Source organism: Rhinolophus hipposideros (genome assembly GCF_964194185.1).
Source record: "Rhinolophus hipposideros genome assembly, chromosome: 14".
In the NCBI taxonomy this organism is placed as follows: Eukaryota; Metazoa; Chordata; class Mammalia; order Chiroptera; family Rhinolophidae; genus Rhinolophus; species Rhinolophus hipposideros.
In genome coordinates, this window is record NC_138060.1 from 17,496,758 (window position 1) to 17,520,314 (window position 23,557).

Sequence of the window (23,557 nt, forward strand, 5' to 3'; positions counted from 1 at the left end):
CTTATATGTATTTATACCTCACTTAAACACACACACAAAAGCACATAGTAACATGTGAAGGTTCCCCCTTCTTCCCCAATCCCATTCAGTTCCTCAGTGGTAACTACTATTTACACACTGGTGTGAGGTTTCCAGAGTTTCCATTTCCATGCATGCTTATAGATATCCATCCAAACAGCATTTGTATTTTAAGATAAACAAGATCAGACTATATGTATTATTCTGCTACCTGCTTTCTTTTTTGATTAACAATATGTCTTGAAGATTTTTCCATGTCCATATTTCAGTTTTGCCTTAATCTTAGCTACTGTGTTTCCCCGAAAATAAGACCTAGCCAGACCATCAGCTCTAATGCATCTTTTGGAGGAAAAATTAATATAAGACCCAGTCTTATTTTAATATAAGGCCAGGTATAATATAATGTATTACCAGGTCTTTATAATATAATATAATATAATGTAATGTAATGTAATGTAAATATAATATAATATAATACCTGGTCTTAAATTAATTTTTGCTCCAAAAGATGTATTAGAGCTTATGGTCCGGTGAGGTCTTATTTTGGAGGAAACACAGTAGTTAGTGTTCCATAGTGTGCATGCATTTGTTTCTTCAGCCAGTTTCTTCCCTCTGATGGACAATTAGGCTGTTTTCAAATTTTCACTTTCACAGTGCTGCAATGAAAATGTTTGTACATATACATTTGTGCACATGTACAAGCATTTTTGCAGGCTGCTTTCCTGGAAATGGGTTTGTTTGAGAAAAAGGTACGTGCATTTTGGTGGAAACTGCCAAATTGGTTTCTAAAATGCTTTCGTCAGTTACACTCCTGACCACATAACATAAGAAAGAACTGGATTCCTGTGTCTTTTCTAACAAAGGATATTATTAATCTTTTAAAGTTTTTGAGAACAGATGGGTAAAAATGGCATTTGTTTCTGCTAAGATTTAAAGGAAGAGAAGTTGTGATTTTCTCTTTTATTTTACAAATAAACATGTGCACTGGGGGAGACATACATCTTCTGTCCATGTAATTCCAGAGGCTTCGAAGTCTGATGAGCTCTCACCAGCAAATTAGAGAGCACTTTCTAATTTTATTTTGATGGAGTATTCAAGTGAAAATAGCAGGCTTCTGTCCGCTGGCATTCATTCCTAACTAATATAGTTGCTACTGTTGGTCTTGACACCTGCTGGAATTTTGTAGTTGATCCAAATTCCTTAATGATGGCTGCATTTGTAAGGGGGTGGGGGGAGGGAGGTGAGGGTAAGGGGGATCAAATATATGGTGATGGAAGGAGAACTGACTCTGGGTGGTGAACACACAATGGGATTTATAGATGATGTAATTCAGAATTGTACACCTGAAATCTATGTAATTTTACTAACAATTGTCACCCCAATAAATTTAAAAAAAGCGACATGACTTGCTTAATGAGACTGGTCAATTTAAGTCGAATGTTAAAAAATTGACCCTACCACTGTACTCTCAAACTGCGCCCCCTCACCTGTGATTTTTTTTTTTTTTTAAATGTGCATTGTGGATATATTTTTCATGGTGTTTCTTTGGAGAAAAACATCATCCCAAAGAAACTTTTTTTCTGAACATAGAGCAGGTCAGTCTCTGGTGGAGCCTTAGAATCTGAGTCGCTTGATGGGTGGGAGTTTGGGAAGTGGTAGCAAAGATGCGTTCTTCTCAGGCAGTGTTGTCAGAGGACTTTGCAGTCTGCACCCCGAGTTTCTACCTTCCTGAGTTTAGAGACAATTGTGAGCTGTACGGAGTTTAGCATGATTTTTGCAGTGTGGGTTTACTTCTGCAGTGGGGAAAGGTATGGGGACTGATAGGGCACTTACCGACTTTATTGTCAGGAATATTGGAAGTTATTACTATCATGTTTTCCCGAAAATAAGCCTGGGTCTTATATTAAGGTTTGCTCCAAAAGACGCATTAGGGCTTATGTTCAGGGGATATCATCCTGAAAAATCATGCTAGGGCTTATTTTCCAGTTAGGTCTTATTTTCGGGGAAACACGGTAGCAAAAACCACTGCGGTCATTCCTTCAATAATTGTCTAATGAACTTCTGTGGGGCATTTTCTCTTCTCCAAGGGATCTAATATTTTTAAATTCCCTGACTTCTCCACCTGCCTCCTCTTCTCTCCTACTCTATAGATTACTGTTTCAACCTGTGCTTCATTTAGGCAGCCTTAGAGCTTCCCTGAGGGGCACCTGACAGAGGGATTGTCCAGTGGGTGAGATGCTCACCTTCCCATCCCACTCCACTCCTCATATCTTTCCTACGTCTGGCAGAGCAATTCTTTCTCTTTCTGGCTTTCCCAGAGAACCCATTAGGTATTTCCTAGGAGAAAGAATTGTACTGCTACAAAAACTATGGCAACCCTGCAAAGGAGTATGTGCACTTTGTAAGTGTCTCTTGATATGTGTGTGTCTAATGACAAGATGATCACTTTCATCACCTTGGTCTGCATCAGTCTTGTTGGCCCAAATCCGAAGCAGTGCCATATGAAACCCAGCTTTTCCTTTCCAATCATTGGTATCCTAAATAAGGCAAAATTTGAAGGAGTGGTTGTAGAATGCTGAAGATAGGCCTGCATCACAATGTCGGAACTTTATTTCCCAGTTTTCTTAGCTACTCATTCTTAATTCAGGAAAACTTTAGGGGATGCATGGATTTGGGTTTTTTGTTTTGTTTTTTTTTTCTTTTTGTATTGAAAAACAACTGTAGTATCCTAGAAAGTAAGGTCGGTTTTGAGAACTTTGTGGGAGTTATTTAACTGTGCAAATGATGTTTGCAATAATAATGTATTTTGTTTATAACTGATACTTGGGGGATGGAAATGTTTATCAGTTAGTTCTGTTTAACGGTGTGCTTCAAAGTAATAGAAAAATATTTCTTTATAAAAATGCCCTCTAATTAAACAATCTCCCTAGTAATACTGACCTCTCCATCACATCCTGTCACTGAGCACTGACCTTATTTCCAAAGGAACTGGAAAATGTGTTTGCCCTGGGTTAGCATGAGCTTTGGAACTACTATATCTTTGTTCAATCAGGAAGCAAGAAGTCATTGTTAACTTCTTTCTAGTAATCAAAAGATACACTTTCCTAAAAGTAGATTAGCAAACAGACTTGGTTGGTAGTTTACATTACTGTATCTGGTAAAAGCAGGGAAATATCAGACCCAAATGATCCAACCCAAATGACTAAGCAGATGGTTATTCTATCTTACCTTACATCCTCTTAATAAGTGTCACCAGGAATATTTAAATTACTGTTTTAGTTGGTTCCGGAAATATTTATAGGGCCAAAATGTTCAGAATACTTTTATTAGCGGGGCTCGTCATAGAAGATTTTTTTTTTCAGCATAACCAATTCTCTTGAACTTATTTACCTTGGTGTGGGAGAGAGTAGAGGAGTATATAATTGCACGAGGACTAGAAATAAGAGGTCCTTGTTGAGAATGGCTTCCATTTGATTATTAGTTGTTTCATTTGGAGATGTTTGTTGTTTATCATCTCATCCAGTTCCTACTTCCCCAAGAGCACTGATTCTCAGTATGCATGTTTTGGGAGTTAGGGCTCAGTAACAGTGGCTGACGTAGCAATGCTGGAGAGAAGGGTTGAAGGGATGAGAAAGGATCCCAAATGATTCTTCTCCACAGACCTCTGCTTTTGGACTCACTGCTCCCAAGCCCCCTGCACTGCCCTCTTGCCTCCTCACATGTTAGATTAGATTTATAACAGCTGCTGTAGACATGGTTGCCTAACTCTCTGGAATGTTTTGCTAAGGCTGCTAGTGAAATAGTCCACATTAAGCCTGTAACTCCCCCCGCCCCTCCTTTTTTTTTTTTTTTGGACCTGTCCTTTATCCTTAGTCTTTTACTCACTTGATCACTTTATGATTTTGCACTCTGACATCCTATAGATTCATTAAGAACTTTTATTCCAAGCACTGGGGCTTTATTTAACATGATGATTAGCCAAAGTGTTATTCTGTTTGAGCTAAGTGATGACAATGTATTTGATTGGAGCCTTGTAATTGTTATTTTAAAATCAAAGTAATGGATTATGATCTCAGAATAGGAACACGATCCAAAAGAATAATAATAATTAGAACAGCAACCACTTAGGAGAAAATAAGTCCCATCACAGACCACAGGGCTCCGTGTACCCTGAGTCCTGCCTACCTTTGCAGTGCCATCTCCTGCCCCACTCCCCCTCCGACCCTGCCCATCACTTTGGGGTGGCCTCACTGCAGCCTTCCAGTTCCGAGAAGTGGCCAGGTTCTTTCCTGCTTTGGGATTTATACTTGCTGCTCTCTCCACCCAAGGAGCTCCTTCACTGGTGGTTTCTTGGCTGAATCCTTTGAGTTTCGCCCACAGCCTTGCTTCCTTAGGAAAGCTTCCCTGTTCACAGCAACTAAAACCACCTCTCCTACCACATTGTCTGTCCACACATGCAATGCACACCTTAATCTCCCCCAGCGTGCTATTTATTTATTTCCTTCAACATTAGCAAACCTAAGTTGTGACTCCTTGGTAGTTGCCTGTCTCGCCTACTGGACTCCAAGCTTCACGCAGAGGGTGAAGACGATACCTGTCTCATTCACCATTGCAGCCCCAGTGCCACCCTCATACCTGGCATGAAGTGGGTGCTCAGTACAAGTTTGCGGTTGAATGCATGGAATTTTCTGAAGTCCCAACTTTTCATGAACCTATGTCAATAGAGTATATACTTTGTGCTTCTATTGTGATAACATGATCTTTCCGTGGCTGAATTTAACAAAGCTGTGCTGACTTTTCTCAGGCATATGAAGGATCAGAACAAGAAGGTGGCCAACCTCAAGCACAATCAACAGTTGGAAAAGAAGAAGAATGCTCAGTTACTGGAAGAAGTCCGCAGGCGAGAAGACAGCATGGCTGACAACTCACAGCACTTGCAGGTGAGCACAGTTTTCTCCTAATCCCTCAATAATTGGAGATTGACTCTTTCTGAAATGTACCGACTCCTGTGAGAAAATATGCGCAGAAAAGCTGGTGTTCCCTTTGCTCTGAGTCCAGCACTAATAATGTACACCCAGGGAACCCAGTGGGTCTTTCTTTCCTAGTGCGAAGCATCAATTTCAAAATGATGCCTAAGAAAAGCTGATTATAGTGGAGAACAGTATTGCTTCACAGAGTCTCTTGGTTCCTGTATCTCCCCTTCAAAGGTAAGGGCTGCATTTATATAGTTGACAAGAAGCTTCAAACATAGAAACGTCTTCCTGTTCGAATTATATTGAAGTTGTTTGGGTGTTAGTAGAAGGGAAATGTGTGTGTGTGTGTGTGTGTGTGTGTGTATTATCACAGAAGGTCTTTGGAAAAGGATGCATTAAGTTGATCTCAGACAGGTTACAAAACTGGTTTTGTTTTATTTCAAAATTCTAAGGCTCTGAGACACATCATTATTCTGTCTTTTCTGTGGAATATAGCTATCTCTGAAAGGATGGCTCTCAGAAACCAGTGGACCAACTGAAAACACCAATTTTTCCTCATTAACCTATTTTTGGCAAAGGAGCTCTCCCCATGTGCTCAATAAAACATTCAAACTAAAACAGGGCATTTGCTTTGAAGTTCCTTTATTTATTCCAGTGTGCCTTTAAACAGAGCAGTTCAAGTTCAAGTTGGCCAGCATTCATGTTATATTTTGCTTATTAATTAGTATCTTTCTCCAGTTATATATTAGGTTTCCTCCTTGGAGATAGAAGAAGTTAGATAATTTCAATATGTACTCATAGTTTATCTTTTTAATGGTTCAAAAGAGAAATAAATAATTATTTCAGAGTAGGAAATACAAGGAAATGCCTTGAGCAGACATGGTATATGGGGATTACTTAGTCAATATTAGCTTCTTTTTTCTCTGTGTCTTGGAGGTGCCTTAATGCTGTCAGTCAAGCATCTTTGCCTTGATGCCTGATTTGGATAGCACAATACTAACGTGCTCAGTCCTGGGGACCACCTTAGTATGGACTGGTAGCTTTTTTGAATCTACAGCTTCCTCGATATTCTTGACAAATCAGATCCCAGGGCTTTGGCTCTTAGTTTCTCCTTCAGTCACATGAGATGTTTGATTGGATTCTGCAGACTAAGATCATAATAATGACCTAAATTTATAGAACATTTTATTGCCTTGCCAGACATATATTCTCATTTATTCTTCACAAAAATGTTGGTGATTTTACATATGGTAAAACTAGTCTCAGAAAAGTTATGAAGTGACATTTGAGTACGGGGTAGAGACAGACCTGACTTCAGGTCTTCTGCCTTCAAGCAAATACTGTAGAGAAACAATAACAATAGTAGATACCATTTATTAAACTTTTCAGTATGCTGAGAACTGTGCTATGTACTTTATAGAAGCTCTTTAATTCTAATGTCAGCTAAGTTAGTCCGGACTTTTAGTTGCAAGGGACGGGAACACAACTCAGTTTGAACTAAGCAGAATAGGGAATCTGTGGGCTCATTTAACTGCAAAGGCTAAGGGTGGATTTTAGACCTGACTACATTCAGGTATTCAAACAGTGGCATCGGGAATCTGTTTCCAGCCTACCCACAGGTGTGCTTTGCGTGTGGTTCCCTTGAGAGTCAGAAAGCCTGCCCACAGCGATGCCACCACCAGCCAATCAACATTCTATTATCCCAGGATGAATTGGCCAATCTGTCAGCCTTTGAACTTTTTCTAGAAATACTAAGAAAGAACCCTCTCCTGGGATGCCCTGGCCAAGCCAGGTCAGGTTACGTGATCACTTGGAACCTCCAGGAAAGGGGTTAGCTTTACTCCAAGCCCCAGGGCTGAGAGTGGGGACAGGACTCCCACAGGAAGGAAAGGAGTTCTGTTACCGGAGGGGTGCTAGGGCAGGTAAAACTACTTCTGTGTTTTCCACAGCTGTGTCGTATGGGGTAGATTATGGATATGGTGAGAGTTCTGGAGAATTAAGAGAGGAAGGCAAGGAAACTGTGGAGTGGCAGAGAGTCTTCATGGGACAAGTGGGATTGGAGCTGCATGGGTTTGACGTGGGAGGGTTGGCGCAGTAGGGAAGGCCCTCTGGGCATAAGAGCTGTCAGCAAAGGTACTGGGGTTGCACAGCGCAAGGTGCACTCAGGGCACAAAACAGAACAGAACAATTGACCATTGTGGCAGCGAGGTGTTATTTTTCTTTAACTGACTGTGGAGCTACAATGCCTAGGATTTATTCCAAGCTTCAAAATTCACTATTTGAATGTCCTTGGGCAGATTACTTCCCTTCCCTAGTTTCTTCATCTGTAAAATGGGAATAATTTCATCTACTCCAGGGTTGTGAGGATTATAGAGTCAATGCATATAAAAAGTTTAGAATTGTACTTGGCACCAGCTATACTCAAATGTTAATCATTAACTGTTATTATAATGACAAGGAAAAAGTAAAAGAAACAAAAATTGGTGTCTATGATATTCATGGGTATATATACAGTCCTAGTCGGACATGCATGAGCATCAAAGTTTCTGTATTTTCTATATATAGTAATTTTTTTCTTTTCTAAGGACACATCCAGTTATGGAAATTAATGTCTTGTTTTGACCCAGAAACTTTTGTGTAGCAATATTTTCATAAGGGGTCTTGGTAACTATCTCATAGACCTATTCATAAAAGATAGCGTGGTCTGGAATTGCTTAGTTGCATTCCTGACCACCCCAAATAAAGGAGAGCATTTGAAATGCAATAAAAAGTAATCACGATTAATTTTGATGAAAATGTCTCTGGTTAAGGTTAATAGAGAGTGAAACTCCCACTTTCCTGGATTGTTAAGCAGATGTACTCAGATGCAGCAATTACTGCCTTCTGAAGGGAGAACTTCCCTTTCTGGGGGCACTTGATTTTTTAATATTGCTCTTGTTTTAAGTGCTTCCTGTTTATGAGTTAGCCTGTTAAGCCATTTAAGTGTCAGTCAACTGGGAACTTTGTTTGTTTGTTTGGTCGGTTGGTTGGTTGGTTGGTTGGTCGGTTGGTTGATTGGTTGGTGGTTGTGTGATTGGCACCTACAAAATTATTTTTTTTCTATACCAGTATTTTGCAATGGTTGGACACAACCATGATTTCAAACAACGAAATAGTTATTATATCCAGAAAAATCTCTGGTAGAGTATTGCCTGCAACGATAATGGCTTTTGGATCATGCTCCATAAAGAGATCAAAGATAGTCAACTAGTTCATATGAAAATTGGAGACATATTTGAATGCAGATAGCGGGACCATGTTATTTATTGTCCAAACCAGAACATAACTGCAATAGGCAAAAAGTGGGTTATTTCGGTCAAACCTAGATATATAGTCATGCTAAGAAACATTTCACAAACCTGACCTTCTTTAGTTCTTAAGTTTATAGTTTTATGGCAGGAATTGCAAACTCAAATACCTTCAGGGTTTAGCTATTAACATAAATAAGAAACAAGTTTGCATGTAAGAAAAATTATGATGTCTGGTTCTTTCCGCCTGTCTTTTATTTTTTTATTATCAGTCTAAATGCATCAGTTAGCAATTTCCATAATAATGCTGTGTAGCAAATCACCCCCAAACTCAGTGACTTTAAAGCATCAGTAGTTATTCTCATAGATTTTCAGGTTGACCGAGTGGCTTCACTGCTCCAGGGTGGGCTTCGGTGGGTGAGTCTCCTTCTCACTGCAGTCTGTGGGTGGTTGGGCAGCTCTGTTCCCACGTGTTTGTTCTGAGACTCAGGCTTAGGGGACGTCAGTGACCCAGAGGAAAACTCTTCTGACGGCAGTAGCAGACGCACAAGAGAGAAAACAAAAACATGCAAGGCCTCATAAGGCCTGGTCTTAAACTGTGCTTTTTCACCCCACTTCATTGGCCAGAGTGAGGCACATGGCTGTGTTAACAGTCACGGATTGGGGAAGTGCACTCTGTCCATGAAGAGAACGTTGTAAAGGGGCAGAAGCAAGGGGTGGCGTGAAGAATTGAGACCCGTTACTCAATCTGTCAAAAGAGATAAGGTTTGGAGAAATAGTTCTTTATTATAAGAAAAACAATAATATAAACATAATGAAAAATTACAGCTTCAGTGGCCTGAGTGTAGTATGGATGTAATAAAGAGTGGTGGGGTCTGTGGGGAATCAAGAGGCAGGAGGGAACCGCTAAGCTTTGGCTGCATGTGGCCATAAAGGTGGTCCTAGGGTTGTTATTTTCTACACCAGTATTTTGATTGCCGTAAAATGTAAATTTTTATGTGAAATCAATGGATTTTAGAAAGTTGGTTCTATAGTTTTAAACACTCTCTGGGTCCGGTGAAGCACTTGTGCAGGTGAAGTGACTGTTGGTTTGTGGCCTCTACTGCACGGCCTGACACTCTCGTCCTACTGGGTTCACATGCTGTAAATGAAGAGACTACATATATGTTAGTTATAGTTGATATTCAGTATTACTTTATATTAGTTTCAGGTGTACAGCACAGTGATTAGGCGTTTATATAATTTTTGAATTGATCCCCCTCATAGGTCTAGTACCCATCTGACACAATACATGGTTTTCACAACATTATTGACTATATTCCCCATACTGTACTTTACATCCCTGTGACTATTTTGCGACTACTAATTTGTACTTCCTAATCCCTTCACCTCCCTCACCCATCCTCCCAACCCCCCTCCCATCTAGCAAACATCAGTTTGTTCTTTGTATCTATAAGTCTATTTCTGTTTTGTTTGTTCATTTATCCTGTTTTTTAGATTATATATATAATACATATATTATTTATTATAATCTATTATTTAGATTTTATATATATATTATATATATGTGTATATAAAATCAGTGAGATCAGACTTCCTGTCTGACCTGTTTTACTTAGGATTATATCCTCTAGGTCCATCCATGTTGTTGCAAATGGTAAGATTTTTCATGGCTGCGTAATACTCCATCGTATACATGTACCACAGTTTCTTTATCCAGTCATCTATTGATGGGCATTTTGGTTGTTTCCATATCTTGGCCTATTGTGAATAGTGCCGTAGTAAAAATAGGGATGCATATATATTTTTTCAAATTACTTTTGGATTTTTTATGGAAAAATACCCAGGAGTGGAATTGCTGGGTCATAAGGTATTTCTATTATTAATTTTTTGAGGAACCTCCACACTGTTTTCCATAGTGGCTATACCAATTTGCAATCCCACCAACAGTGCACAAAGGTTCCCTTATCTTCACATCTTCGCCAGCACCTACTGTATGTTGATTTACTGATGATGTCCCATTCTGACAGGAGTGAAGTGGTATCTCATTGTGGTTTTAATTTGCATTTCTCCCATGGTGCATGACATTGAGCATCTTTTCATATGTCTATTGGCCATGTGTATGTCCTCTTTGGAGACATGTCTATTCAGGTCCTCTGCCTATTTTAAAAAGAGATTTTTTTTTTGGTGTTAGTTGTATGAGTTCATACATGTATGTTTATATATTTATATATGTATAAATTTCAGATATTAACCCCTCTTCAGATATATCATAAGCAAATATCTTCTCCCATTCAGTAGGATGTCTTTTCATTTTATTGATGGTTTCCTTTGCTGTGAAAAATCTTTAGTTTGATGTAATCCCACATGTTATTCTTTCTTTTGTTTCCCTTGCCTGAGGAGATATATCAGTAAAAATATTCCTAAGGGTAATGTCTGAGAGTTTATTCTAGGAGTTTTATGGTTTTGGGTATTATAGTTAAGTCTTTAATCCATTTTGAGTTTATTCTTGTATATGGAGTAAGAGGGTGGTCCAGTTTTATTTATTTGCATGTATTTGTCCAGTTTTCCCAGCACCATTTATTGAATAGACTGTCTTTATCCCAGTGTAAATTCTTGCTTCCTTTGTCATGGATGAAATGACTATAGAGAATGTTCTTGATTTAACTTCTTCAATCATTTTTTTGGTTTGAAAATCGGCAAGGAGGGCAGGAAAGGAAAGATAAAGATCCATGGAGCTGAACTGTCCAGTGTTCAAATACTGGCTTTTATTATTATTAGCTCAGGACTAATCACTTGAGTAAGGCAGGGAACTTCTCTGACCTCCACTTTTTTTATCTGTAAGTGGGGATTACAATTTCTACCTCCCTGGGGGGGTTAAATAAGGTGAAGTTTATGAAACAGCCTGGCACAGTACCTGACCTATATGGGGTTCCCTTACTAAAGTGAGCTTTTAACCATTGAAGACAGTGACCATTGAAGTATCGGCCAACAAATCGTTCGTAACTATGTTATCCTGAAGAGTAATACAGATATTGAGTACACACCAATAAATGAAAGTTTCCAATAAAGCATTACAAAACATTTTGGGCAATAAGAAAGAAAAATCAGAATAATTTATGTTGAATTCTGTGTGAAAGATAGACGTGCAAGGTAGTGATTTTCTTATATAATTCTGTTGAATTGTTCCTCAGGACATAGATTATGGAACATGATATTTATGTCTGCTCTTAGGCTGTGGGCTTCTGTGTGTCCTGTTAGAGCCCACATAGAGATTTTTCAGCAAGGTGTCTTTCAAGAGATTCACACTAAATTGTCATTACCAGAATGAGATGCATTTTTCCCCTCCAGGTATTTTCCCCTCTAGATATTTCTTGCAGAGTAAATATGCCAGTTTGAAGTCCCGATGGACATCTTTGTAGATTTTGGCTACATTTTTCCCTGTGTAGCTTATCAAGTTAATGAACTAACATTCTAAGAAATGCACAAGCCAATATTTTATGCTCGTTTTCTGATGTATGTCTGCAGAATTCTCTTCAATTTATTGCCTGAAAACTTAAGTCTGTTCTTGTGTGCTTCCGTTTCCAAATTATAGGTTCCCAGGGAACTGTAAAGTTTCTTCTCTGCTAGTGGTTAAACCCAAGTGTGATCAGTTTAAAAAGCAAATGAATGTTCCCCTTTATTCTTATCCGTTAGTAGCATTCTAAAAAGCAAAAAAAAAAAGGCAAAAATTGGCAATTTTATTTTCCAATTTGTGCAACTCTGGACATCCATATCTTTTTTCCAAGGGGCTTCTTTTACTTTCCTCCTCCAATTAGAGCGGGAATCAGCTAGCAGAGGAAGTGTAACAAACAACATAAACCTCAAAAATGCATAGCTTTCAGCAAAACATATAGTTCATTATGGAGTTCCCAAGCTTTGCTGAGCTGTTTCTTCACACAGGGACATGTATGTTTTAAGCAGCATTTTTTAAGCCTTAATATCTGAATGTTCATCTTTCCAAGTCACTGAGTTAAGTTCATTTCTCTTTCAATTCCCTAAGCTTAGAATTGTTACTCTAACCGTGATCTATGTTCATTTGTTATGGTACACTTCTAAGTACGGCCATTAGAAGAAACCTGACCAGCAGAGTTAAGAGATTCATCATTGTCAAAATGCGTTTATTTAGTTCCTAGTTTTTCATGACTGCTCAATAGGCACGGTGTAGAGTGATTTAGGGAGACTCCATTTCAGTCATCTTGTTCAACATATGGAAATATGAGAAAAATCATCCTAACCCCGGTTTAAAAGAAAAATCCACATTCGTTCAAACTTTTATTAGAATGCATTGTGATTTTATTTAATGTGCAAGGTGTTTTATTTGTCCTGTGATTTTCTACCTTGATGGGTAGAGAGGGCAAGGTTCCATTAATGTGTGGATGAATTTCATGGTGTTGTTGAAATGTGTACCGAGAGGCATTGGACATTTCCACACTCTGTTCACGGTTACAGATGATGAGAAATACTCAAGTATTTGTAAGTCTGTGGAGGACATAAAACATTGGTGAGTGGGACTGAGGGTTAATACAGAAGTACTTTCTATCCTTGGGGATTTATGTTGACGTTTGTTTTTCTTTCACACTGTAATCCCCCACAAGCCAAAATGACTTGTGTTGTAGCGGGTCTCTCTCTGGGCAGTCTCAGAAAATCTTATTTGACTATCAGCTTCTAGAAGCCTTGAGCTGAGGTCGTTAACTCTTTGTAGTGACTCACAGGCTGCCGGGGGTGACCAGGCATCCTGTACAATGTATCTGGGAACCAACCATTCATTACAAGTGTGCTAAGAAGCTAAGTAAAATCATGCAAATAAAACTGTTGTATGTGGTGTTTTTCTTCTTTCCTCCCAATAAAGTATTGCTTGTTTTTCCAAATGCGCAGGAACTTGCATATTTCTTCTGAGAAACGTCTTCTGCTTTTTCCTGAGGATTTGTGACCTAATCCTCCACTTCATACAGCCCCTCTGTACAAACACAATATATTTCGATGGAAAAGAGAGGTTTACCCGTAATCAAGTGTTGCCTAATCTACCTACTAAATTGCCCCCTGGAGACAGAGTGGGGTTCATTATTCTTTTCAGCAGGGTTTTCAGGTTTCACTCCTTTAATGGCTCTGTGGCAGTCCTCAGCAAAGTGAATGTTTGTTTGTCCAAGGCTGAAGATCCTGCAGAAAGAAATGCAACATATTTATCAAATGAAATCATTGTTATTATAGGAGTAGAGTCGTAAATGCTCTAGAATGACAAAACTGGAGGGGATGGGGCCTGAGAAAAGGAATCTTGCTGGGATGATGTGGTAATCTCTTCTTGAGAAAGAGAGAGAGAGAGAGAGAGAGAGAGAGAGAGAGAGAGAGAGAGAGAGAGAGAGGGAGACACTATTTTAAATGTTATTCCATTTTGTGCCTTTTGGTCTCTGAAATGTCAATTGATGAGGGAAAGGCAACATGTGTGCTGCTGTGATCTGCAGTGAGAATTGTAAGCAGACAGATGTGCTAAAGGGAAGGAAGGGTGTGTGTGCTTCATTCAGCTCTCGGGAGAGGGGAGGGCTTGCTTTGTAGAGTCTGATTTCCCCCTGTTTACCTTTAACTCTGACCTCTGGGCTCGTTTTGAGGGAGGTTTGGGCTATAGACTGGAGACATCATTTTTATATGTTTATTAAAGTCACTGCTGGTGAACAGTTTAGTCAATAACAGCAGCAGTAATGCATCTCAGCCAGAGCTCTGTGCTTCACAAAGTGCTTTCCGGGGGTGAGCTTAAGGATCAGGTGGGGCAAGTTTGTGTGCCATCGTTTTATAGATGAGGAAACCGAGCGTCAGTTGTTCAGTGACTCATCTGCCATCATGAATCCCATTAGCGGCAAAACTGTAAGGAGACACCACAGCTGAGAGTTTTTCTTGCGAAGGTCAGGGAAAGGCTCAGCTGTGGACCTGGAAGAAAATGGTTCCAGGCAAAAGTTTCTGAACCACAAGTCGTGATTTGAAACCACCGAGAAATGAGACCTTTAGGGTGTGTGCTTAGGAGTATCTATATGCTTTTGTATTCCACTTAAATCCATAGCGTGTGCCGTATAATTTTCAAAGCAGATACAATGCAGGCAGTACTGAAGAACCCATACTTTGAAGGCAAGGGGACTGAAAGAAGAAAACATTCTGACAGCACACCGTATAATTTTTTTCAAAGGTAGAATTTACATAAGTCACACACACGAGACTCCGTGTTCCCTCGGGGGCAATTGTGTTCAATATGCATCAAAAGAGCCAGTCCAGTTAAACCAACTCTTCCTGGTGAGGGTAATTACCCCGAGATAGAGCGACCAGAGGTTAGTCAGGGGGCCACCTGCAAATCACAGTGCATGTCACCCTGACATCAATAACTTCTTTCTAGTAGGTGCTGGTATTTTAGCACATTGCTGCCCAAGGTGGAGACCTGGGCATGGATAATTTTTTAAAATGTTAGCTTTGACTTATGGCTTGTCCAAAGCATTGCTATTCTGTGTATTCAGACAGTCCAGATTAAGGAAATGACAATCAATGACATGGGCAATGATTTAGATGGAAATCTCGTGAAAGGCAAATACAACTATAAAATCTGTGCTACTCACTTAATAGTCTCTCCTGTAATACACATTTGGGAAGTTGGTAATTTGAATTTATGACACTTTTAATTTCTTCTCTCCTATTACACTTTCCCGCTGCATTTTACTTATTTATGTTGCCTAGAAAACCCCTGCACAGTTAAGCAATCATAAAAGTTTGTCTTACTGGAAGAGACCAGTAGACTTTATTTAATACAAGCCCCTTATTTTGCTGATGAGGAAAGTAGGACCCAGCAAAAGCAAATTGCCTGCCCAAAAGCCCAAAGGGAGTTAGTGGCAGAGGGGAGACCAGATCCCGGGCCTTTTGTATCCCTATCTAGTGCTGTTCATGCAGCTCCCTGGTTCCATAAGCTCTGTCTGCCTTCAGTAAGATTTGAAACTTTAACCTTCGTGCCCAAAGGTTGAGCCTGTGGTCCCTCAGCATTCGATATTGGATTGACCCTCTAAGAGGACATAAAACTACCCCTCGCAATAAGCTAAGCTTTATGCATATTTTATAAACATGATAGTCTATCATCTTCTATGTTTCTTTTATGTCTTTAAAATTAGCATAACTAAAGAAGTGGCAAATCAGTGGTGGAGAAAATTGCTGTGAGAATAGACTGTGGAGCTTAGGACTTTTTAGATGATAAAGAAATATTGGTGTAAGTTATTTCTATCTTTGCCACTTTCCCTCATCTATAAGGGATGTCACTCGTAAGGAGTCTCAGGAGGTCTCTTGTCATAGAAAATAAGTGTGGATTGCTTAGACAGCTCAACGGTAAGCACCATAGCTGCCAGTTTCTATTGGGCAATGAACTAGGCCAAGGATAATGTCTTTGGTTGCGTTCTCTGGTAAACTGAGAGTCTATTAACCTGCAGGAGGTTTACTGGGAGTGCTCTCAGGAAGGGCGAGAAGCAGGATTGGGCGTGGGAGAAGTTGAACTGTAATGTAGTTGCAGCAAATGCCTCAGCAGTTGCTCTGGAGTTGGGATGGCCATTTGGAGGGAGTAGACCCCAAATGAGATGAGAGGGCTGGGTCTCCCTAACCCCCTAATCCTCAAGTCACTGGATGTGGGTAACCCCTGGGGAAGGCAGTGTATCTCTCAAGGAAGGCACATCCCTGGCCTCTGGGGAATGAGTGTCTTAGTCCTGAAGAGTGGTCTGGACAGTGTACCGCTGTCTCTGTAGCAAATACCTGATGTGTATGTTGCTCTCTCCCCTTTGACACCCACAGCAGGTATACACAGCGGATCTCAGGACTCTTGCTCACCCATCTTCAGGATTCCTTTCAATCCAAGCAGCTGTTAAAAAAACCAATCCTACTCGGCCAAATTGCTCTGTATACACATTGACTCATTTAGTCTTCCCAACAAACTAATGAGGTTGCTATTTTCGATGACACCATTTTATAGGTGAGAAGATTGAGACTTGGTGATGTTAAACAAGAGAGAGAGTGAGCTGGCATTCTCTTCAGGTTTCAGTCACAAGTGGGTCATCCCTGTCTCTCCTGTACAGCACTGTTTCTTTTTATGCTTTAGATTGTCAGTAACTATAGCAACAGTGAAGAGGATGGTCAGGGTATCCCAAAACAGAGAAAAATTAGGGGGCATAGACTTGGGTAAGGAGGCTTCACGTGACTAAGCTTCTTTCAACTACTGGGATGGACTGAAATGCTTCTTAGAGGCATGGATGGCTCTGCTGTCAGTTTAGCAGATGGTCACAGTGATGGTGTTTGAGGATTTCTGTTCCAGGCACTGGACTACCTCATGGGATTTCACAATCAATAAGACAAGATTCTTTTTTTTTTTTTTTAATTTATTGGGGTGACAATTGTTAGTAAAATTACATAGATTTCAGGTGTACAATTCTGTATTACATCATCTATAAATCCCATTGTGTGTTTACCACCCAGAGTCAGTTCTCCTTCCATCACCATATATTTGATCCCCCTTACCCTCATCTCCCACCCTCACCCCCTTTACCCTCTGGTAACCACTAAACTATTGTCTGTGTCTATGAGTTTTTGTTTCTCATTTGTTTGTCTTGTTATTTTGTTGTGTTTGGTTTATATACCACATATCAGTGAAATCATATGGTTCTCTGCTTTTTCTGTCTGACTTATTTCACTTAGCATTATACTCTCAAGATGTTGTCACAAATATTCCTATATCATCTTTTCTTACCGCCCAATACTATTCCTTTGTATATATATTCCACAACTTCTTTATCCATTCATCTATCGAAGGACATTTTGGTTGTTTCCATGTCTTGGCCACTGTAAACAAAGTTGCAATGAACATTGCAGCACACGTGTCTTTATGTATAAATGTTTTCAGAATTTTGGGGTAGATACCCAGGAGAGGGATTGCTGGGTCATATGGTAATTCTATTCGTAATTTTTTGAGGAACCTCCACACTGCCTTCCATAATGGCTGCACCAGTCTGCATTCCCACCAACAGTTTATGAGGGTTCCTTTTTCTCCACAGCCTCTCCAACACTTGTTACTATTTGTCTTGTTGATGAAAGCCATTCTGACTGGGGTGAGGTGATATCTCATTGTCGTTTTCATTTGCATTTCTCTGATGATTAGTGATGTTGAGCATTTTTTCATATTTCTATCTGCCATTTGTATATCCTCTTTGGAGAAATGTCTCTTCAGGGCATCTGCCCATTTTTCAACAGGGTTGTTTGTTTTTTTGTTGTTGAGTTTCATGAGTTCCTTGTATATTTTCGATATTAGCCCCTTATCGGAGACACTGTTTGCAAAAATCTTCAGTTGGTTGCCTCTTTATTTTGTCGATGGTTTCTTTTGCTGTGCAGAAGCTTTTAAGTTTCATATAGTCCCATTCATTTATTTTAGCTTTTACTTCCATTGCCTTTGGAGTCAAATTCATAAAATGCTCTTTGAACCCAAGGTCCATAAGTTTAGTACCTATGTTTTCTTCTATGAAGTTTGTTGTTTCAGGTCTTATGCTTAAGTCTTTGATCCATTTTGAATTAATTGTGGGGCATGATGACAGATAGCAGTCCAGTTTCATTCTTTTGCGAGTGGCTATCCAATTCTCCCAGCACCATTTATTGAAGAAGCTGTCTTTCCTCCATTGAATGTTTTTAGCTTCTTTGTCAAAAATTATCTGTCCATATTTATGTGGTTTTATTTCTGGGTTCTCAATTCTATTCCATTGGTCTATGTGTCTGTTTTTCTGCCAATACCATGCTGTTTTGATTATTGTAGCCCTGTAGTACCAGCTAAAGTCAAGGAGTGTGATACCTCCAGCATTGTTTTTTTTTCTTAAGATTGCTTTGGCTATTTGGGGTCTTTTGTGGTTCCATACAAATCTGATGATTTTTTTGTTCTATTTCTTTAAAAAATGCCATTGGGATTTTGATGGGGATTGCATTAAATCTGTATATGGCTTTGGGTAATATGGCCATTTTAACTATGTTGATTCTTCCAATCCATGAGCACGGAATGTCTTTCCATTTCTTTGTGTCTTCAATTTCTTTCAAAAATGTCTTATAGTTTTCAGCATATAGGTCCTTCACATCCTTGGTTAAGTTTATTCCTAAGGATTTTATTCTTTTTTGCTGCAATTGCAAAAGAAATTGTTTTTTGTATTTCTTTTTCTGAGATTTCATTGTTAGTATATAGGAATGCAATGGACTTTTGTACGTTGATTTTGTAGCCAGCAACTTTACTGTATTTGTTGATAGTTTTTAATAGCTTTTCGGTGGAGTCTTTAGGGTTTTCTATATAAAGCATCATGTCATCTGCAAAGAGTGATAATTTGACTTCTTCATTACCTAATTGGATGCCTTTTATTTCTTTCTCTTGCCTGATTGCTCTGGCAAGGACTTCCAACACTATGTTGAAAAGCAGAGGTGATAGGGGACAGCCCTGTTGTGTTCCTGAACGTAGAGCAAAAGGCTTCAGTTTTTCACCATTAATTATGAGATTAGCTGAGGGCTTGTCATATATGGCCTTTATTATGTTAAGGTATTTTCCTTCTATACCTATTTTATTAAGTGTTTTAATCATAAATGGATGTTGTATCTTGTCGAATGCTTTTTCTGCATCAATTGATATAATCATATAATTTTTGTCCATTATTTTGTTTATGTGATGTATCACATTGATGGATTTGCGGATGTTGAACCATCCTTGTGCCCCGGGGATAATTCCCAGTTGGTCATAATTAATAATCTTTTTAATGCATTGTTGTATTCGATTTGCTAGAATTTTGTTTAGAATTTTTCCATTTGTATTTATCAGAGATATTGGTCTGTAGTTTTCTTTTTTTGTGTTATCCTTACCAGGTTTTGGTATCAGGGTAATGTTGGCCTCATAAAATGAGTTAGGGAGTACTGTCTCTTCTTCAATTTTTTGGAAGAGTTTGAGCAGGATTGGTATTAGATCCTCTCTGAAGGTTTGGTAGAATTCACTAGTGAAGCCATCTGGTCCTGGACTTTTGCTGTAGGTTTTGGATGACTGATTCAATTCCGTTACTGGTGATCGGTCTGTTTGGATTTTCCAGTTCTTCATGGTTCAGCCTTGGAAGGCTATATGTTTCTAAGAACTAAGACAAGATTCTTTATCCTCAAATATCTCCAGATCTTTTCTCCTGACTGAAGGGGTCCTTCCCGGGCACCGGATTTGGAGCAGCTTCGGGAAGCAAACCAGAATGTGCGTTAACGTTTTGAAAGAGGTAACAATAAGATGAATCTGCAGCGGGGGCCTCGGCTCCAGGCAGCCAGAGCAGAAGCTTCCAGATGGCTTTCTGCAGCACAGCTCTGCAGTCGAGCTATGAGTGTATCTGCGTGGGTGAAGGATGAGAGTACCATGGAGTTGGGGGACTGTGTTCTGTGGTAGGACCAGTCACCAACTTGCTGTGTGGCTTTGAGTAAGTGACTACGTTTTTCTCTCTCTGAGCCTGTAGATGTGTTCTCATGTACAAAATGATAGGCTTATCTTGGGGTTAGGCCCTTTTTGATTCTTGAGTTCCTGGGGTCCTGGGATTAAATGAAGAATGCATACATGTGATGACTTAGAAGAAGGATCAGAGAGGGCAGCTGCCCACACAGCATTCGTGTCAGTGGCTGGGATGTCCTCTATAGTTGGGTATCCAGGAAAATGGGGCGAATTGGTTTCCTTCAGCATCAGCCTTGTAATGTATTATCTGGCTTTAGAGATAATTTATTCTAACAACTCTTTCTCTTCTCTGTTTGAAATGCAATATCTAGCATTTTGAGAAGACTTTTATAATGTGCACTGAAACATATTTTTTTTTCCTTTAAAGTATTTGGTTCTAATAATATATCCACCAATTGTTACTTTTTTTGGTTTAAGATAAAGAGTGGAACTGTGACAGTCTGGACACAAGATATTAATGCAGGAACTCCTCAGAATTGAGCCACCTAGGTTACAGACTTATTTCTCAAGGGCAGGAGCCATGTGGCTTTTAAATGTAATTGTTTGTGACGTAGACTATTGTTTTAATAAGCCACTATGTCAATAGGAGCTATTCCCCCCTCCACTGTGTGGGTCATAGTGAGCTGTGGGAAAATAGAAAAGAGGCTAATTTGACAAAAAACGGGTTGATATGATCTAGGTTCGCGTTTCCCAAAGCACGTTTTTCAAAGTGACTTCTGTACAATACTATCAGAAAAAAGGGTTCCATTTGTCAAATGCCATTGATACTACTCTATCCTTCCCTAATAGAAGCACCAGGCATATGCACATATTAAAGACTCTGAGAAGTCCTGCAGTCCAGAGAACTGTTTCATGTTCTTTCATACAAACTTTCTCCGAATCATTTGACAAAAGAAGTCTTTTTTGTTTTTCTGGAACACCTATTAACATTGCAAAGGATTGGCATTTTCTGGAACTTGGGGAATGCTGATCTAAACAAATCACAGTGCTGGTCACTGAGATATGCAATCGGGTCTTGGATTACAGTTTGTGGTTAAACAAACTCTGAGGTGTTACTTTTTATTAAGCATTATCTTTGTTAAGTATTATCTTTGCCGAATCAGAGTTCACCGAGGCATTCTGCAATGGTTTTGCACCTGCTACTTGATTAGAACACAGTTCTGCTGGAATGATGGCCAAGAAAATTCTATGTTTGATGTACTTTTTAAAAATGGCTCCTCCTTAAAAAAAGTTAATGTGAAGCAAACTTGAAAAATGTTTATGACCAGCATGGTGGTAGTTCCTTCTATCACTCTTGACTCTGGAATCTCTATTGACTTCTGATTATAAGCTCACGTCATTCTGTGCCCCACATTCAAATTGGATGAAGAACATTTGGGAGGAAGATGTGGAAACTATTCCCATCTTAAAATCTGAACTTGAATTTTTAGGGCATCCGTTGTTAATTCTCACGGAGATGCAGTTTTGCCGTCTTCCTGCTAACGCAGTTCATTGGCAGTTTGGAATACAGTGCTTTGGGTTCTCGTTGTGCTGTCAGAATCAATTATACGGGTAGCAAATGAAGCACAGAGAGTCCCGTGGCATTACCAGCAGGCTTGTTTATATTTTGGTGGTGCTTTTTTGACTGTGAAAGGATTTTTATGGAAAATTAGAAGACCGCAAATTTGAAAATGTTCACAGTTCCACAATAACACCTTGAATGTGTGTCTCCTGGATGCCTGAGTCTGATCATAAATGGGCCTGTAATTTCTGAATGAACTGCACCTCTCTTAACCTGCCTTAATGATGGCTTTACTCTTTTACCCATCTTACAAGGTTGTTTGCCCCCATACTCTAAATGGGCGATTAAGGCCATTCTAGACTGTGGCTGGGCTCACCTGGATAAAGTTTCCCTGCACAGGAATTAGCACATGCACGTTAGAGTCCAATGTTCGAGACCAAGGTGGTAGTTAGAATTGCTTCTTGAGGGACTGTGACGTCTGGGAGAGAGATTACAGATGGTGGGAGGACCCTCTGTTCAATTGTAAAAGATTCTGTAATGTTTATGCTTAACATTTGTTCCTCCCCCCCTTCTCTTCTCATAAAGAGAAGGTGCTATCTCATATTTTAAATTCTTATGAAAGTTTTGTTCATATATTTATTTATTCCATAGCCTTTTGTGTCAGGCTCTGTACCAAGCTCTTAGATTTCTGAGACTAGGTTCTTGCTTCTTCCTTATCCTGTTGAATGGACAATCATAGTAGTATGAGACGCAGTAGGAGATGGGAGAAGAATTATTTTTTTGTAGGTCGGAGTAGGCAGCAGTACAAGTTCAGAAGCTGAACATTCTAATCAAAGGCAGCCTGAGGCAGTTCCACCCAAGGCAGTTCCTGCAGCTCTGTTGGGGTTTCTAGCCAATGTTCCCAGGCTGAAGGTTGGGCCCCTTCCCTGGTTCTGACGAGCACTTTCTTCCATCATTTATGAGTCAGGAAATGTCATTGTATATGCCCAAATATAAGCTACCCTGATTGTAAACCCACTTGCTATTTCTTAAAGAGAAATTTCAAAACAAATTTTTTTTTCAAGTTTACATATATAAACTTACTGGGATATAGATAAAATAGTCAAGATGCATACTTACGATGTTTATTTTGTCAATTTAGTTACATCTCAAATCACACTACTTTTTTGCCACTCTGGTATTTAATGGCACAGTCTCACTCGAACTCTCCACCAGCATCACCCACCTGAATGGCAGTGAGACCCCCACCCAGCAGGGCTTTTCAATCATCTCGTACAGTCTTCCCAGTTTACTTGTCGTCACCTCTGAGTGCTTTGCCCTCGGTATTTAGGGAATCCACATGTGAGCCACTCACTGGAGTCTGACGCGAAGCCACTGCCATGCATTCACATAACATTAATAGGGCTTGTTGTACAATTTGGGGGTTGGTGTCAATATTTTTCATCTCTTCATCATTTACAGTTGCAATTGCTTTGTGTAAGGTGCGTTCTTACCGTGCTGGGATGACTCCCCATGTTGCCACTTGCTAGCTGTGGGAGGTGCCACCGGTGGTTAAGTTTCTGCCTGTCAGGTGATGACACTTCTTAATGCCGTGGTCATTTAGAAAACAGCACACATCACAGAGCAAGTGTTGGCTGGTGCCATGATGATGCTAATGAGGGTATTGATGAGGTCATGTTGTTCACTTATACTTGTGAGGGTTTCCCGAAGCCCTTACTGTACGTATCCTTGCAGTGTCCTGTGTGATTGGCCCCCGTGTTCTTTGGGACCCCTCCTCCCACTGTCCCTCTCACTGACTGCTCCAGCACACCAGCCTCCAAGCCTATGCTGCCCTTGGGTCTTGGAACTTACTCTTCCCTTGACTAGAATGTTCTTTCTTCAGATATGGGTGTGAATTATTCCTTCACTTCATGTCAAGTCTCTGCTCAAATGTTGTCTCCTCAGAGAAACTTTCTCCAAATGGTCTAATCAGTTATTCTTGTCATTCTTTCTGTCCCCACCTTACTTCCTCTTTCTTCATCATGCATATCACAGCCTACAAAACAATGTACAGTTATCCGTGTGCTTGTTTCCTAGCTCTCTTTCCCGTGAGCACATGGAACTTTCTCTCGCTCACTATAATGTAGGACTCTCTTTTGTATCCAGCCTGCTATGACCCATCGTAGGTGTTCAATAAATATTTTTGACTAACAGTTGAATAAATGCAGTATTATAAGTAAGCAGAATGGGAAATAAG

The 23,557-nt window shown here is 39.7% G+C and overlaps 1 protein-coding gene across 1 annotated transcript in view; it reads left to right on the plus strand.

Annotated features, from left to right (window-relative positions):
• Positions 1-23,557, plus strand: part of ERC2 (ELKS/RAB6-interacting/CAST family member 2) — a 931,911-nt gene that overhangs the window by 488,309 nt on the left and 420,045 nt on the right. The window contains 1 exon segment of the mRNA XM_081072100.1: positions 4,823-4,958. Coding sequence (XP_080928226.1) covers positions 4,823-4,958 — 136 coding nt within the window.